The sequence below is a fragment of the Stegodyphus dumicola genome, chromosome X1 (assembly GCF_044657685.1).
Source record: "Stegodyphus dumicola isolate Sdum_Otavi_A_Nest chromosome X1, ASM4465768v1".
In the NCBI taxonomy this organism is placed as follows: domain Eukaryota; kingdom Metazoa; phylum Arthropoda; class Arachnida; order Araneae; family Eresidae; genus Stegodyphus; species Stegodyphus dumicola.
This window is the reverse complement of record NC_140780.1, coordinates 34,257,524-34,275,489: the sequence shown is the minus strand read 5'-3', so window position 1 is coordinate 34,275,489 and position 17,966 is coordinate 34,257,524. Positions and strand designations below refer to the sequence as shown.

At 31.9% G+C, this 17,966-nt stretch overlaps 1 protein-coding gene and 1 long non-coding RNA gene across 3 annotated transcripts in view; one reads left to right on the top strand and one right to left on the bottom strand.

Annotated features, from left to right (window-relative positions):
- Positions 1-4,290: 4,290 nt before the first annotated feature.
- Positions 4,291-15,330, bottom strand: LOC146993121 (uncharacterized). The gene is made up of 3 exons (XR_015038455.1): positions 15,269-15,330; positions 15,075-15,116; positions 4,291-4,692 (listed from the first exon to the last, which is right to left on the bottom strand). It is a non-coding gene; the product is annotated as an uncharacterized LOC146993121 (long non-coding RNA).
- A 79-nt stretch (positions 15,331-15,409) lies between these two features.
- The window catches only part of LOC118192629 (protein-lysine N-trimethyltransferase SMYD5-like), a 46,354-nt gene continuing 43,797 nt past the window's right edge, over positions 15,410-17,966 (top strand). Inside the window, exon 1 of one of the 2 annotated variants that reach the window (XM_035363617.2) lies at positions 15,410-15,613. In XM_035363617.2, the coding sequence (XP_035219508.1) occupies positions 15,563-15,613 (51 nt within the window). In that variant the 5' untranslated portion in view covers positions 15,410-15,562. The remainder of the gene's footprint in view (positions 15,614-17,966) is intronic. The other variant, XM_035363616.2, reaches the window with a different exon arrangement.

The following is a 17,966-nucleotide window of genomic DNA, read 5'->3' as shown; positions in this document are numbered from 1 at the left end:
AGTTTTAGAATGAAACGGTTTCCATACTTAGAAAACAGAAGGGTGTATGAAATCTGCAGCTGTCTTTAGGCGCTGAAAACTATAGCCAAGTCTTTAGCCATATTGGATGTCCAGTAATAGATTGCATGCATCTTAGGATGTCACCCACTGTCACCACCACCAGATGATGGGAGTCATTAGCATAGATATCGCATCATCTAAAGACGGCTCTCCAGTGGCCGAGCGGTAAAGCCGATAAACTCGGGCCGGGCCTCGAATCCCGGCGAGCAGATTGGCTGCTAACTAAGCGTTTTCATGGTTTCCATATGTGTAACCTATATACAGTCCAATTTCCCTTAGAAAGTCTTTCACGAAGCCATCCCTTCCCTTAGACAGGTAGCCCTCGAATGTTTCACCATAACTAAATAAACTGAACCCAACTCATCATCTGTAAGAGAAGATATCAGTTCTTCATATCCTGGCGTGGTTGTTTGTGGAAAACCACTACCAGAGTTGGATTAGCCATTAAGGAAAGTAAGCACGTGCTTAGGGCATCAGGTAAAGGCGGCGTTACTAAAAGGTGCTTAAAGATTCAAACAAAGAGTGCAAAGGGTCCACAAAAATAAAATTCTCACTGCAGATTTTAGAAGATACCTAGTGCACTTAATCCAAGCCCGAGAAAGAGGGAATGATGAGAAAGAGGCGTTATACTATAGATGTATGTGGAGGCAGCAAAATCTTTGAAGTGCTACGGGCATATAAAAGTCTAATTTGGCAATGAGCATTACTAAACATTCTGATAGCTGCTCCCTTTGTTCGAAATGTAATCCAAACTACTGACATGATGTGTATAGTCACACTTTGGCCTTCTTTCAAACTTCCAGACAAAGTCGTCCAGATATTGTCTATAGAACTGTCACGCTGAGACTACAAATCGATGTTGTTAAAACCGAGTGTACCGTACAGTAGCTTCCGTTCATGTTTTGAGCATACACCATGCTTTATACCCTCTCCTACACCCCATAGATGTCATGCTACGTATATGTGCATGCTGTACAATACCGGACCCTAAGTGATCTCCTAATTGATCTTTTTGTTGCATCTTCTTGTTTGTACTAACGTTACATTAATTTTTCCATTTCATTCTTAATTTTTATTATTTATATAATTGCAGAACTGATCAGCTATCGTGGATGACTTCTTAAATCGCAATATTTTACAGGAGCGGAAGCACGCTGTCCACTAGGAAGGTTGGGATTTATGCTACTGACCGGGAAATTCGCTTAGCTAAATATAGGAACTGTGTGCAGCCAAAATAAAATAAGATACTAAGTCACTAATTTTCTCTTTCCTTACCGCTTGGCTTCGTGTTCTAATTAGAAGCACGTTCGGCTGGCAATAGGGAAGTCCAGAATGCAAATCCTGGGGCGGTCATTCGCTGATATTTTCTATTTCAAATAAATACCTAAAGGCTCAACCAACTAACCAAGTGGTTCCCAAACTAAAATGTGGTAGACGATAATTCTTCACCACCAGCAGGTGGCGATTAGGTTACCACCTCCCCAACTGCCTTTTAAATGCGGAAGAATGTACGGAATTTTCTTTTTTCTCAACGCATGCTTTCATGATGTAATTAGAAGCACTTCTGGATGGCAGCCTTTAAGCCCAGATTTCGAATCCAGGATAGGTCATTTCTGATTTTTTTTTTTTTTTTTGGATCCTAAATAAACCTAATATTATACATCACCGTTCTATGGTGCTCTACACTCATATACAATAGCACAATCTCAAATAGAGCTACCAGTGCTTTAATATCGAGATTAGTGTACATAGTGACTCTGAAATTGCAGTTTCGATGGTAATGGTTCAGAGGCACATGTTCTACTGTAGTGTGGATTAGGTTAACATGTCTTTCTGGAGCTGTTTCCAAAGCAGAAGGGTGCTGATCATTCTACAGATTTAAGGCGAATGATAAGGCCTTTACCGAAGCTTATAAGTTGGGTAAATCAATGTCTATATGATCTTTTTTCTGATTACATACTTTTTGTTTTGTGTCATATGGGGACAAACTGTATACTAGTTTTTATGCCTGCTTTGAATCAGACACTAATTTTTGTTTGCAGCACCACTATAGGGTTTGCAGTCATACCCTGCTACACGACACTTGAACCATTAGCATCTATGTTCACATATTGCTCAATTGATTTATTAGTTATAGCTTATGTGCATACATTTCTTTGTCATATGTGTATGTATTTTAATATGAATCTTTTGTAAAAAATAAATTAGACTTGCATATATGCATAGGCAAGCTAGTTTGCTATACGAAAATAAAATAAAATTAAAAACCCTGTTCCTTAGACCATATCAACTGGCTGTTTACCCAAGTCTTGTATATTGCTATAGCACCAGATGTTAAATTTAAATCGACCACTTCATTTGAAAGTTATAAAATGGACATTTGTATACTATGTTATCTTTTAGTACATGCTCAGCTGTTGAATTTTTATGGCAAAGGTCCTGAGGGGTATCTGCTTAAAAGAAGAGATGCCCTTCTTTGAGCACTTTTTGAATGAAACTGACTTGTATTCATATTAAACATAGGGAAAACTGTAAAAACAGAGATGTAGCTAACCCATTTGATAGAATTCAAACCTAAATTGTATCACCAGTATTCTGTGTCTTATCTATTCGAGAACCGACACCGGTGGGTATTCTTCTAAAGCAAGATTTTGGTTTATGTTTGCATATAGATATTACTTATGCAGTAGATCATTATCAGACATATAAAAAAAGTGATATCATTGAATGAAATTTAAAAAAATAATAATTCCATTTTGCTACAAACTTCATACACAGGAAACAAGAGAAATAATGCTTTGAATTTTGCTCATCAGAAGAAGCATTAAATAATACAGCACTTTTGATGAGCACAGTTAATTGGTGTGTATATGTATTTTAATCAGTGAGCTGTTCTAAAAGATGTTCATGGAATGGTCAGACTTTCTTAATTTCTCAACCAGACTAGCAGCATTGTTCATCTGACATGAGACAAACTTAAATTAAGATATACATAATTTTTAAAACAGGGCACATAAATTTCTATATAATGGCTAACATAAATTATATTTTATGTTAGCCATTATATAGAAAACTGGCTAAATAAACAGAAAATCTAAAAAATACAGCCGCCTATTCCACAAACAAAAAAAGGACAAATAATCTTAAAATGAACTCAATGATTGCAGACTATAGTAATAACAATTTATTCAAAATGAATGTAGATACAATATTTTACTTTTAAACATGTCAAGAAACTTGTAGTGATCATCCAGCTAATTCAGTTTGCTTTTAAAAAAGTGTGCATTGAAATTTAAAAAAAAAAAAAAAAAAAAAAAAAAAAAACAAGAATTTAAAGAAAAAAGAACAAGAGCTTTCCATTATTAAAAACTGTTACGACCTAGAAGAAATCTAATCATATCCTTTCACATTACCATCCATGCACACCAATCACATAATCATCCAGCTAGTTGGAGAAAAATGGTTTTAGGTAATGAATTATTTTGCTTTTTTAATTCCCCTGATATGAAACTCAGCCAGATCAGGTTCATGAATTTAATTGTAAAATATGGGTATTGAGAAGCAACTGTCATTGGCGAAGGGCTTGGACATATTGTAGATGACAGTAGGAATCTGCCCCATAGTTATCCCTATGGGACGGACGGATAGAGGACTAATGTCAATTTCAAAAATATGTCTCTGCAATAATATTTTATTAAATTAATTATGTGAGGTTTGTTTGGTGCATTATGAAAAATGAGCACTATTTATGAACAACTTAAGATACTTAACAGTAAATTATCATCACATACATCACAAAAAAGAAATGTATCTCTTTGAGTGTGCATATAGTGAGCTTGGATATATATATATATAAAAGTATATTTTATTTAGTATTATAATATATTATTCTTTTTCATATTTTTATGTTAAATGATAATTCTTAAATAGATAAGAATGAATGAATTTATAAAAACAATCATCTCAACCTTTATAATAAATGACACCTAAAGGTTTTCTCAAAATTTAATACAGTTATTCCCATACATGTTGATTTGGCATCCATAGTTGTTATGGCCAAACTATTATAATGCAAATAACAGAAGAAAAAAAAAAATACAAAATGCATTTTAAATGAGAACAGGCCACATCATGCCAAAATAATTTGTACTAAAATTCCAATCATAAGCAAAAATATACAAGTATAAAATAAAAAAATATTGTTCTGACATCAAATACAAAACTGCTTACTTTGCTTATAGTACTTAACATTTTATTCAGGGTTAAATTAAAACATCAAAATTCTCAACATTAGAGATACAGAAAATATATTAAAAAAATGTATATGATATAGTATACAATCTCAGCATGCACAATTTATCAATTAAATTTGACTTCCTTTATACGTATTTTTCAAATCATGAGAAACAGTTTTTGGCTGATTTTTGTGATGAAACATTAGAAGATATTTTCCAAGAAGGGATGCTTTAAGGCAAACTGGCTTGCATTCATATTACACGTGGAAAAATCATGACGACGCTTATGCAGGCAGTCCATTCACCAGGATTCAAGCTATTAGTGTTCAGCTTCTCACCAGCTTGTCCACTGGCACACAACAGCCTCTTGTAATACATTATCTGCAGACATGAAATCCTGTATTTATATGAAAAGAAAAAGTTGTACATTCAATATTAATTACAAAACCCATTTTCATACATGCCTACTGACAAATTGTAAGTAATCCTCAACTCATGATGAGTATTGTTCCAATAGTTCCATCATAAGTTCATACTGATGTAACTCAGGGTCTTAATAAAATTATACCTTGGTATGTTTGATTATATTGTTATGAATAAGGCTTCTGTTTTACATGAAAATGGTTTAAGGAGGTATAAACTTATGTGACATTTATAAACAATTTATTTGCATACATTCACATGAATTTTATAAAATTAATACATATACATCCCTTTCATTAGTTGATAAGAACAAAAATATATACAAAATTCTTTTAATTAAAATAATGGATAAGTAACTGTTACTTATTTGAAAGAATTATTGTAAAATACAACTTAGTGAAAAATTATTATTCAGGTATGATCAGAATCCTATAAAAACAATGCATGTATGCATAAGCTGTTTATATTTTTCTGTAAAATAAACATTTGATCTGGACAACTGCATACTTTTATTTCAAGATGCTTTTTTAGTTAGGACTACCTAATATACACTAATGTTTGTGAAAATCACAACCATGAAGGAATTATGCACTTTGAACCAAACTTACATGAAATGTAAAGTAAGTTAAGACATACAAATGATTAGAATTACAAAGGGATTATGCATGCATGAAACAAGAACTGGCAGTTGTAAAGGACTGTAAAGTTGTGCTGAAATCTGTTTATCATCCTCCGTCTGCAGTGAACATTTAATTTGTGCTCAGTATGCCTCGTCAACAGCAGAGGATGCCATACCAACAAGTTTGAACGAGGCCACATCGTCTGTATGCAAGAGGGTGGACTTTCATATCAAACAATCACAGCCCGCACGCAGCACAATGCCACAACAGTGATGCATGTTTGGAAGAAATGGACAGCGAGAACCAAACAAGGTGAAATCCTGGCAATGGGGCACGCAACAGCACAGGACGACAAACACCTCATCTGCATGGCTGTGATGGATTGTAGAGCATCCTCTCGTATGTTAGTACAATATTGGAGCACGGTTACAAGTGTTCGTCGCTGTCTTCTGCAACATGAACTGCATGTAAGGGTTCCTCTACGCAGGATTGCCCTGTCGCTGAGTAACATATGCCTCCGACTTCAGTGAGCACTGCAACTCAGAGCTTGACGTGCTCTGTGGCAACAAGTTGCTTTCTCCAACAAATCTTGCTACAATCTGGAGTATAATGATGACAGAGTATGCATTATTTGATGCATTCCAGGCACTATATTTTAGGGGAAAAAAATGCCTGTGCACAAGCCTTCTTTAAGGTACAACAGGTTTTGCATCTTCCCCAGATATGTTGCTCAATCAGCATGCCTAGGATTTCATCGGTCAGCGACTCGCACGTACAGCTAGTGGGCCACACACTGAAACTGAACTTTCACATCAATTCAAAGCCATTCCCCAGGATTACATTCAGAACCTATACGATTCAATGCCACGATGTGTACAGGCTCTCGCTCAGCATGACAGAAACCCAAAGTACTGATTTTCCAACTTTCGTTTTTTTTTTTTTTTTTTTTTTTTTTTTTTTTTTTGTTTGTAAATGTGATCGTTTACTTGTATCACTATTGGCAATATGCGGAATAAATTTCATTCATTTCCGACAATTCCTTCATGGTGTTGCATTTTTCACAAACATTAGTGTGTCTACAGCATCCTCTCGTATGTTACTGAAGATAAATGACTAACTGAAGACAATTTTCAATCTCTATTGAAATGCCCGTAATGATTCATTGCTAAGCACAGAATCTTAAATAACACTTGTCACTCCTAGCAATGCCTCATTCTGTCTCTAGTCCATCATCAGAAAACTCCATCAACCTGCTGTGGAGGAAGCTCCACGTTTATAAAATCATTGCCATCATCTTCAAAGGCAGAATTACAGAGGTTCTGGGAATCCCATATTATCTTTAAATTCTTTCAAAGCTTTTCTCAAGCCTTTTCTTGTACAATGCAATCATAAAATGCTTGTTAAAATTCTACTCAGTATCAACTGTAATCTCCAAATGCGGCTTTATGAATTTGTGTCCATCATCTATACAAATTACACTGACCAAAAAAAAAAAAAAAAAAAGCATTATCTAATTTTTAAAATTACATTATCTTTCGGCTATGCCGAACTGGATGACGAAAGGGGCAATTCTCAGAACCCGCACATTTCCAGGAAACCCGTTATCGCTCAGATTGGGACCACGTGATCCTTCAGAAGCAGAACTTTCATCTGATTGGTTTATTTCTACCCGGACAGAGTTTCAGCTGAAACATTTTTGGCGAGGTTTGAAGAAATATCACATAGCCGCTACATTGTTTCTGTAGCTAGGTGGGATTCTTTTTTTTCTAAGAATCCTCCCATTTAAACCAGTGATACCAAAAACTTGTTTCTCAGGAAAGTCCCGTCTAGCAGGGACTGTTGATAGAAGTAAATAACCGCTTTAATCAACACTCACTAATAATATAGTAAAATCACAATGACCAAAATTAGCCTCAATCCACTATGTCTAATCCGTTTTCAAAACACATGTTTCACTTTTGTGATAAGAGGAGAGTGGAATGTGGAAATGAACATGAGCTCAGCATAAGAGCGTATAGGTAGTGATCACTTTAGGTTTTCTACAAATGACATTCAGTGGATGAGTTGAATGTTGCCTTTTTTTCCCTCCGAGATAGCTAGATGGTGTTACTAGGTGGCTTAAAGTACAGTCAAAAGTCTTTAATCTGGAATGATCTATAATCCGGACCTCAAAGCTACAAACTTTCTGCACATGCTTAAACGCATGCGCATATGCGTTTAATGTATAATGGACGGTATAAGCTAAGCTAAAATTATCTATTTCAGTTAATGTTGCAGATCGCGTTGTTCCTTATTCTTCTAATTGGATCCGGCTTATTATTTTTTGCAGACTGTTAGAGCAATTTTATAAAAAGTAAGCTTGAACTTTCGATTATGTCAAAAAGAGTTTCCGATTCTGGAGATATCAAAGGTTTTACAAGCGAAAGCACGTTTTGATGTCCATGAAACAAAAAGTGGAATTGCTGCAAAAAATGGTTAAAGGCATGAAGAAAGTGACAGAGAGGTGATTTGTTTCTCTAACCATTCCGAAATCTGTTTATAATTTTCGCGCTGCTCTGCGGGAGAGGAGGGGGTACGTTGCAGCGCACAATGAACTGGAAGTTGATCTGTCAGCACTATCCTCATCTTCAGGGCAGATGTTTTCATTTTATTTGGCATATAATTCCTCACTAAATGCAGTATTTCATCTCGATGTACTCTGTCTTTGATATGATTTAAATCAAATTCATCATTATAAATATCACGAATACACATGAAATAGTTTTCTGGTTGCAATTTTCTAATTTCAACTATGCGTAATGTATGCTTTACACATGCGCACGTTGAAAGAAAAGTTTATTAAAGTAAACAAATAAATATTAAACTTTTTTTTGTAAATTTTGATACCCTTTAGATCATAATTGCTCTTTATTTCATATTTTTAATTTTATAATTTCTGCATGCCATCTTAAAAGATTTAAACTGATGAGCTATAATACAAAAAAACCGATAATCCGAAATCGCTGAAGAGTCCAAATTAAAGACTTTTGACTGTTTATGATAACCAAATGAGCACCACAGCATTTAATGGGTTAATATATGACATAATTACACAGATTGGAATTTGCTAGCAAGTTTGCCCTTGAAACAGAAAAGAAAATTAAAAATCCTGCTCCAAAGGACATTCCAGCTGGCAACTTTATGAAATTTATATACTACTGTTACGAAATAATTTGATCCAGTTTTGTGAAATTAACAAAATATATGGCATTAATGAACTATACAATCATCTGATGCATATTTTAACTTTGAATGTCAAATCAGAATAGGGATTTTTTTTTTTTTTTTTTTGCACTGTGGCTGATTCTTACCTTTAGTCATAAAGATGATTATTATGATGCATGTTGCTTTATCGAAGACCTGCCAATGATGGATTACTACTATATTTCCACCCCACTTTACAGTGCTGAAATTTATTAAAAATATTTCCCTCATTTTCCACTTTTTTCAATAAATTAATTAGAACAAGCTTTCCTATAGTTTAAAATGTATTTGTTGATGTGGTAATCATTGTCTTACTTACAAAGACAAAATCCTATAAATACATACAAAGGTTACATTGAACCTTTCTTCTTGTAATTTTTTACCTTAATGCCAAATTAACACAAGAACTGTTGAAACACAGTGAAGCAAACACAAACTGACATTCATTCTATGATTTCAGCTGCATACTCAACTTCTTGCCTACGACTCTGCAGTTGTGCAATTCTAAGATGTTTCTTCAAGTAAAAAATTTGTTGGTCGATGTGTACATGGATACCGAGGATGTGTAATTCTTAAAAACACACCAAGCAGTCGGTGATTTTTCATTGTTTTTCTTGAAGTCCTGTTCTAGATATTTTTGCATGTTTACAGAATTAATTCAAATTTGTAACTGGCGATATGATGAGTTAGCGATTTTCTAAAACACATGAAAACAATCGATTTGGCGACTTGGCAATTTTTTTAAAACTCGCCAATCTGGACCGTAATATCTAGTTTTATCATATTGCTGTTGTGAAAAGACATGTTTGATGATGAGTACAAGTTTAACAATTTAAAAATACTGTAATCCTAAAAACAAATCATATGGACCATGGCAGACAAAAAAATAAGAAAGGCACTGCAAAAGCATATGGTTAGACATGGCCAGAATCTCATAAAAAATAGCACACATTAGCTTCTTGGCAAAACATACTTTGGCTCAACTTCGATGTTAATGTTTCTGGTTAAGCAGAAGCAACATTAAAACTGGTTTGCAGTAAATGCTGCCAAATGAACACATAACTGAAATATTTGCTGATATTAAGAAAAATATTAATTTGTTCAGCTAGACACTTAGCACCAATGCTCATCCAATAACAACAACAAAATTGTAAATTTGTTCACAGAATGTAATAAGAAATTTGTGTAAATAAGTACATAAGCAACAACAACAACAACAAAAGGCACATCAATATCACTGCCACACCATACAATTACGTTTGAATAAGAAAACAGAGTTATGCGCACAGCATTGAAAGAATACCTTTGAAGTACACCATATTCATTTCTTATCCTGAATCGAGCAGAACCATGTAATTATTTAATCTGCAACTACATTTTGAAATTTAATAATACACACAAATTATATACATTTAATACACATTTTGTACCGAAATTAAATAATTACAAATATAGTTTTTACTAACCTATACATGCAGAAATTCAGGGAAAAAAGATCGCATTTACCAGTTTGCTTTAAAAAAAAGAATTAACATAAATAATTACGGCACATCTTTAGTATTAGTGCTTTTTGGCGAGAAATTTGTTTGGCAACATTTTGGAGCGATAAATGAAAAATTAATGTAACCTTGGTAACCCTAAATACTGAGCTTCAAACATGCCGCCATTTCTGTCCACGTAACTTTAACGAATTTGATAGGTATCAGAGCTTTGATGGCAGGAAAGATAAATTGTGTCTTTTTCTTAAAGTTACTTTTGTGTTAGGAAAGCACAACATTAAAATTTTTGGTTGATCTTTACATTACGGTAACTTGGCGATTTTTTTGGCGACCAACTCCCCTACAACAACCCTCTATTTTTTTTTCCCCGCCGCCATTTTGTCTTCACGAAGTAAAGACATGTTTCTTTTCTTCTTATCTACTAAACACTTCTTCCAACAATCTACTAGCCGAATTACACTTATGCTAGAAATTTTATCAAACAAAACTGCTTAATCATGACAAATATTCACTGCAAAATTCGGAAAAAGGGCACAATACCATACACCTTACGCGTTTTTCAAAATAACACATACACATAAACCATGTACACGCCGACTTATTTTTACTTAAAAAAAACATCCCAGAATTGCACAAAAATGGCATTGCGCACACTCTTCACTATATCCATGTACACTGCTTTTTTCTCATAAATTCGAAAAATTTCACGAAAATACATGACAATTTTCTCAATCTTTAAACCCGGTAAAAAGAACATATGTGAAATTACCTGATCGCGAAAAAGTATTTACCCTTTACAAATATGAACATTTCCACATATAAAATAAATAAAATATCCAAAAACTTTTACCTCTAAAACATCTACTACATTATACACGTCACCAACGAATTCATACATGAAGCATTACAAATATTTAGTATCAAATATTTAAATTATTTCCATGCACGTTTATTTCAACTTAAACGTAAACCAAATTCCTACAAGCATAAAATTCACAAAATAACTATCATTTCATTAAAATATCACTGAACCATGTACACGTCGACTTATTTTTACTTAAAAAAACATCCCAGAATTGCACAAAAATGGCATTCCGCACACTCTTCACTATATCCATGTACACTGCTTTTATCTCATAAATTAAAAAAATTTCACAAAAATACATGACATTTTTCTCAATCTTTAAACCCGGTAAAAAGAACATATATGAAATTACATGATCGCGAAAAAGTATTTACCCTTTACAAATATGAACATTTCCACATATAAAATAAATAAAATATCCAAAAACTTTTACCTCTAAATCATCTATTACATTATACACGTCACCAACGAATTCATACATGAAGCATTACAAATATTTATTATCAAATATTTAAATTATTTCCATGTACATTTATTTCAACTTAAACATACACCAAATTCCTACAAGTATAAAATTCACAAAATAACTATCATTTCATTAAAATATAATTAAATTCAAAAACACCACTTGAAATATACATGAGCACATACATTCAATTAATAAAAATTACCTTACAATCCTAATTACTTTAAACTAAATCATTGCTAATAATAATTTTCCCAATAATACCAAATTCCTTTCCACCTTACATTTCCAACAATGCATAAAAATAATTAAAAATACTAACTTACCTAATCTCCTTCAGAATCTTCATTATGTGGCGGATACACTTTTCTTCATTCTCTTTCAGAATCTTTAAAATCATACTTATCTTTCAAAGCAAGATACCAGGTAAAATAAATAACATAATAAAACATGTTTATTTCTCTCTCACACAACCTTAAAAAACATTTCTTACTATCCTTTTCAATACCACTAAATACCCATTTCGAATTCACTTTACTTACGGCCATGGGATCCAAAAATTCACAAACACTATTTCACACAACACAGAATAAAGCCAAATACAAAATTTCCAGATTTTTTCCCGATTTCCCCCCTCTTCCGATTAAAGAACCGTAATTCGTCCATTAATATCACATGACATATCCCATGATCTCTCATTTCCCCCACACAAAATAATGCGTAATCGGAACTCAGTACTGCTCACATTATTACCAAAGTCCCAGGTAGTAACCTTTATCGCCTCCAAAATGTCGCCAAACTTCCAGTTACCGTAATGTAAAGATCAACCAAATTTTTTTTTAAAAAGCCAAATTTTTGATAGTTAAAACTGGTGCTTTTAATATTACATCACATGAGTCTTGACATTTTTTCATATGTCAACTCTGCATATTCTAATAAACTCCACCCCCCCAAGGAAAAAAAAACACATTTTCAGTAGCATGAGGTAAACTCTTGGTGTTTCCTTTGCTAAGGAGATCAAAATTACCATGGTCTAAAAATACTTATTTACCTCGTATTAGAACTAAAGGGATGTGTAATTGCATGAATTCATAGGTTCAAATCAAGACCAAAATCAGGTTTCATTATTGCTTTTATAACATTTTCATAATTTGTCTGACTATAAAAAATATGTTGCTTAGATTATGGAATATATTGCTTATAAGTTAGAGTTCTCAAATTTTGTAAATCTTACAACCTAACAGCTGTATGTGATAACCTTCACTGAGTATTATTACTTTTATTAATAGTATGTTGACTTTTTATTTTAAATTTTATGCAGATTTTCTACATTACTTAAACATTTTATCGAACAAAAATCTGAATTTTTTGTAATAAAAACTCTATAATAAAAGTAAGAGTACAATTTATATATAAAAATTTGACTACATGGGAAGCACTTAGATACTGATTTCAATGTCTTTAAATGTTATTATCATAAAGTTTAGATGTACAGAACAGAAGGCACACTTTGTGCTTACGACTCAGTCAACCACTTGTGGCATGATAACAATTAAGTTCAAATGTAAAATTTAAATTCAAATAAATTTGTAGCCCAAAGGCTGCACAAATCAATTTAATGCAAAGTTGGTTAAAAACTTAACTGCCATGGAATTCAACTATCAGCAATTATAATGCAAGGCTGAAGACTACAAATCTTTTCTTATCTAGCAACCTATTAATGTGGCCTCAAAAGGCAAAACACGGTTTGTTTTACAAAATAAAAACTTCATTTGGATTCTGGTGAGAAAACGGATAAAAGAAATTGACAGTAAAGATCCCAAGCATAAAATAACTCTGGTTACAAAATAAAGAAACGTTACATACTTTGTTCCCTGATTAATTATTCAGTACATGAAATAGTGTAATGCATTTTTGTATTAATTTAAATGCTTTCCAAAACTGACAGGATTTTGCAAACATATTGACCATATTTTTCGACCTATAGATGCAACACTTTTTCTCTTCAGAAGTAAGATTTAGAATTAAGAAATAAGAAAATAAGAGAGAATTATGAATAGAAAATAAATACATATGCTGGCTAGCAGAAGAAGGATGCCTTCATAAAGTACTTTTTAAGACAAACTGGCTCAGATTCACATTACATCTACGGAAAACTACTAAAACTCCCATATAGCCAGCCTGAACTACCACTGTTCAGTGGCTATCACTCCACCACTAGTGGATTCCAATGACTGTTCGAATTTTTCACAGAAATTATCATTTACGATGATTGTTGTATTATTATCATTGGTACAAAATTTACTCATTATGATAATTTAATTTTAGCTTTTAAATTATAATCAAATTACTTGTAATAAATTGAGGGATTAAAAAATACACACTTCTTAATATTTTTACCATTTACAAAATTTAATCATAAAAAATATTTCTAACACTAGTACAAAACTTGCCCATTATAATTGAATTTGATTTCCTTCAGTTTGAAATATTTTTTTATTTTCTTTTAATAACAGCATCTAAGAAACTAAAGTAACATATACTAGTTTGAAATGCATTTTTTAACCTTTTGTAAATTTCATTATTCATAAACATAAAAATTAACCTTTTGTAAATTAAAAATATTAGCTAAGTACTAATATAATAAAATATAAATATGAACTAACTACTTAAAATATTAATGTTTAATACATTATATTTTGTAATTAAAAATATTAACATTTTGTAAATTTCATTACTCATAACATAATAATTGTCATAAATTCATTTACAGTAGTGTTTCAAGAATTTATCATAGCAGTACTTCAAATATTGAAAATTAGAGAAAGACTGTTTATTCTGATTAAGAGCTTATTTTTTAGGATTGTTATTTATTCTAGATCGGGTTTTGTTGACAATCCGCCATTTTTTTCCGATCTTCAAAACCGGGTCTACCGTGGCGACCAAAGTTTGTCGCCAAATAAAAAAATCGCCAAAAGGACCAATACTAAAGCTGTTCCATAATTACAATTGAAAATCTATTCATTTAAGCAAATAATGGATTATAAATTTTAATTTTACCTTACAATCAAGAATGAGAATAGCCACATCACACCCACACCACGCTGCATACAGGCAAGAGAACATTAACTGGGCTGAATAACAAAACAACCATCACAGCAAAAGCTACTGCTTCTTGCTGCAATTTTTAATTTCGCTACAAATAACAGAATAATACTAGAATTGCTTACAATAAGTGTACATAGAATGTTAGGCTTTTGGTATTAATATTACACTCTCTAGCTCGGCTGAAGTTAATATGTTAATGTTTCTGGCTAAGCATGTTCAACTAGATGCATTATTAAAGCTGATTTCCAATAACGTCTGGAAAGTTGAGCGCAGATAACCAAAATATTTGCTCAGCCAGATATTTAACATTACTATTAATACGATATCAAAGAGAACATGAAAAAATGAGTATATTTGTTCAAAAGAACACAGAAATACAAGAATATATTACATTTCGCAGTATTTAAAGAAAAATGGGTGAATAAGTACATAAACGACACGAATTTTTTTTCTTCCTTTTAACTGCACACACAAACCAATAAACTATATACAATTCATAAATAATTTTGTATTCAAAGTTAATTAAATATTTACAAAATCAAAAATAATTCTTACCTATACATTCAGCAGAAAACGAATTATGCCTATAATTGCGGTCTGTGCAAGAAAAAAAATAATGATTAAAATTAATCAAAAAGACAATTAAATTTAAAAAATACTATTCATTTAAGTGGAAAAAGCATTAGAATTTTAATTTATTTGAATTTCAACTTAAAATTTGGAACAATAAATAACACTTGTATACTCACCACTACAACATCCCACCACGTTCGAGAACAAAATGGCGCTCGATTCGCATGGCACATTGGAGGCATGTTCACGCGCAGATGGTCTCTGCGCAACCAGTCGTACGTTTAGCATTTTTACCATGTTTGAGCTAGCCGTCCGACGTCGTACGGGTAGACACTTCCCGCAATTGACGTATCAGTGGCGCGCAGGGTTTTGAAAAATTTCTGTTTTTTAAGTCATCTGTGTATGAGGGTATAGCCGGTGAAGCAGTGAAAGCCAATTTTCGATTGTTGTTGATGAAGAAAAACTCTTAAATGGATGATTATCTTCCTAGAGTGGAAGTTCGAGTTATAGATGAAGAAAAAGTAAGCTCATTTTTAATAGAAATACCACCTAGTAAAAGTGGATGTAATATATATTGACATACTGCAATGGGCACTTTCCGCTATAGTTCTCACATACGTATTTCTCATATATAAATATGTCTAAAATATATATATTTATAGATTTATCTAAACAGAGAGGGATTTGTTTGTACCTTATAATTTGAGCTTTTTGTAATTAAAAAATTTTTAAGTAAGAATTATAAAATATTTATCCTTTAACTAGCTGCAGTTGTGTGTAACTGTAAATTATTTCAATGATTAAATTAGTTCTTTAACTTGGTTATTAATTTAATCTAGTTTTTATGTCGTACTGATACACACACAGAGTAATAGAAATACCACTTTGCTAAAGTGGATGTAATAATATATATTGATATAATGTAATGTATACTTTCCACTATAGGACTGGTGTAAGAACTGATAATAGTGAAATAGTTGATCATAGAAATTAATCTCTTAAAAAATGCCACATTCGTCAAATATATATATATATAAACAGATCATTATCATATAGAGAGAGAGGTCTATGCTATACATACAGACTCAGCAGAAATGTGTACCATAATTTCATAAAATTTAAAAACTGAAACAATTTCTTTTAAATTATTATTTATGTATCATTTATTTACTGTTACATTTTGAATCTGTTTATGAATGGTTGTTATTTATGATTGGGATTTTACTGAAAATAATTATTTACTGAAATGCTTCATTAAGTATACAGTTTTGGGGAACATTAAAGATATTGCCATTTTGAACTTTAAGGAAGTTTTAGAATTTTGATGATAAGCTTTTCTGCTTTTTTATTATTATTATTTTGCTCAGAAAATGGTGTGTGTTTCATTGATTCTCATTCATTGTTGATAACAATTTTTTCAAATTTATGAAGAGTCAGATTTATATTTAAAAAATTCCTCTATAAGAGAATATTGAATAAAATGTGTTAATTCTGATTCTTCCGAAAGTGAGAATAAAATCTTTCGAATACTATTATGAAGTAATAAAATATGTTAATGCATCACTCATTAGCATTTGTATTTAAAGTAATTTTAAAAAGTATTCTAATGAGTACCACAAGGATATATGAATTCTTCTTAGTTAATTAAATTTTTATGCATTTCTGTGATTTGAAACATTTCAGTGCTTTTACTAATACATATTTATGTCTGCTCTCTAATAGTTCAAATTTGTAGTTTCCCTTTTTCGTCCTTGGTAGACAAAATGATTAAGAATTTAAGGTAAAAAATATCTGCTCAAGACAACTGGAAATAAAAAGTCCTTTTTCTATTCTGGTTTGCCTTTTTCAGCATTCCAGATGCTAAAGGCAATTCTACAATTATTTAAAGCATATCAAAAGTAATATCAAAGCAAGCTGTATTATATTTTAACATGCTTGTGTAAATGTTATAATTCAAGAGTTATTGTAGTTTAAAATCTTAATATTAGCTCATATATGGTATGTGGTATCACTAAATTATACTGAAGCATATTTTTTTTTGCATCGAGAATTCCTCAGGTATAATTTATCAAAATTCAGCCATTGACACTTTTCACACTTAAAGGGCATTTGGTAGAGCTTATATTAGAAAACAAGTACTTAATGTGATAGAGACAGGCAAGGAAGCTGGATTTATCAGGAATTTTTTTAATAGAGATAGGCTGTGATTGCAGTCAGTAGAGATATTTGGAGTTTTACTGTAGTTTAGAAAATACTTTTGTAGAAAACTATTACAGTATTGCATTTACTTTTTAATTACCTGTGTCTTTCTCTCACCAAATGATTCTCATTCATCTTAGGCATATATTTATTTTGACTGCTGTTGAAAAACTGCATGGATTTTTTTCACTTAAACGCTAATTTGCTGATTTTTTTCCCTAATAGTCTAATATTTAACTACTGCAAATAGAAATTAAGGATTCCATGTATATTTGAAACTTGCTAGCCATATTATTATGGTCCAAAGTGTATTTTATAAAACTAATTTAATTCACCATAACATTAAATTATAAGCTCTTGTTCTTGTTTTATAAATGAGTCATATTGGTATTTTATGTTACTGTTATACTAAAGGAAATATAAAAATTAATAGCAGATTTGAAACCTTCATGGGTTAATCTTCGGATTATGGTAACTTGGCGATTTTTTGGCGACCAACCCTGCTACAGCAACCTGCTGGTTTTGTTTTGGACGCCATTTTGTTTTCACGAAGTAAAGGCATTTTTTTTTTTACTCAAAATTTTTTCCAACAATCTGCTAGCCAAATTACGCTTATGCTAGAACTTTATGGAACAAGAATGCTTAATCATGACGAAGATTAGGTGCGAAATTGGG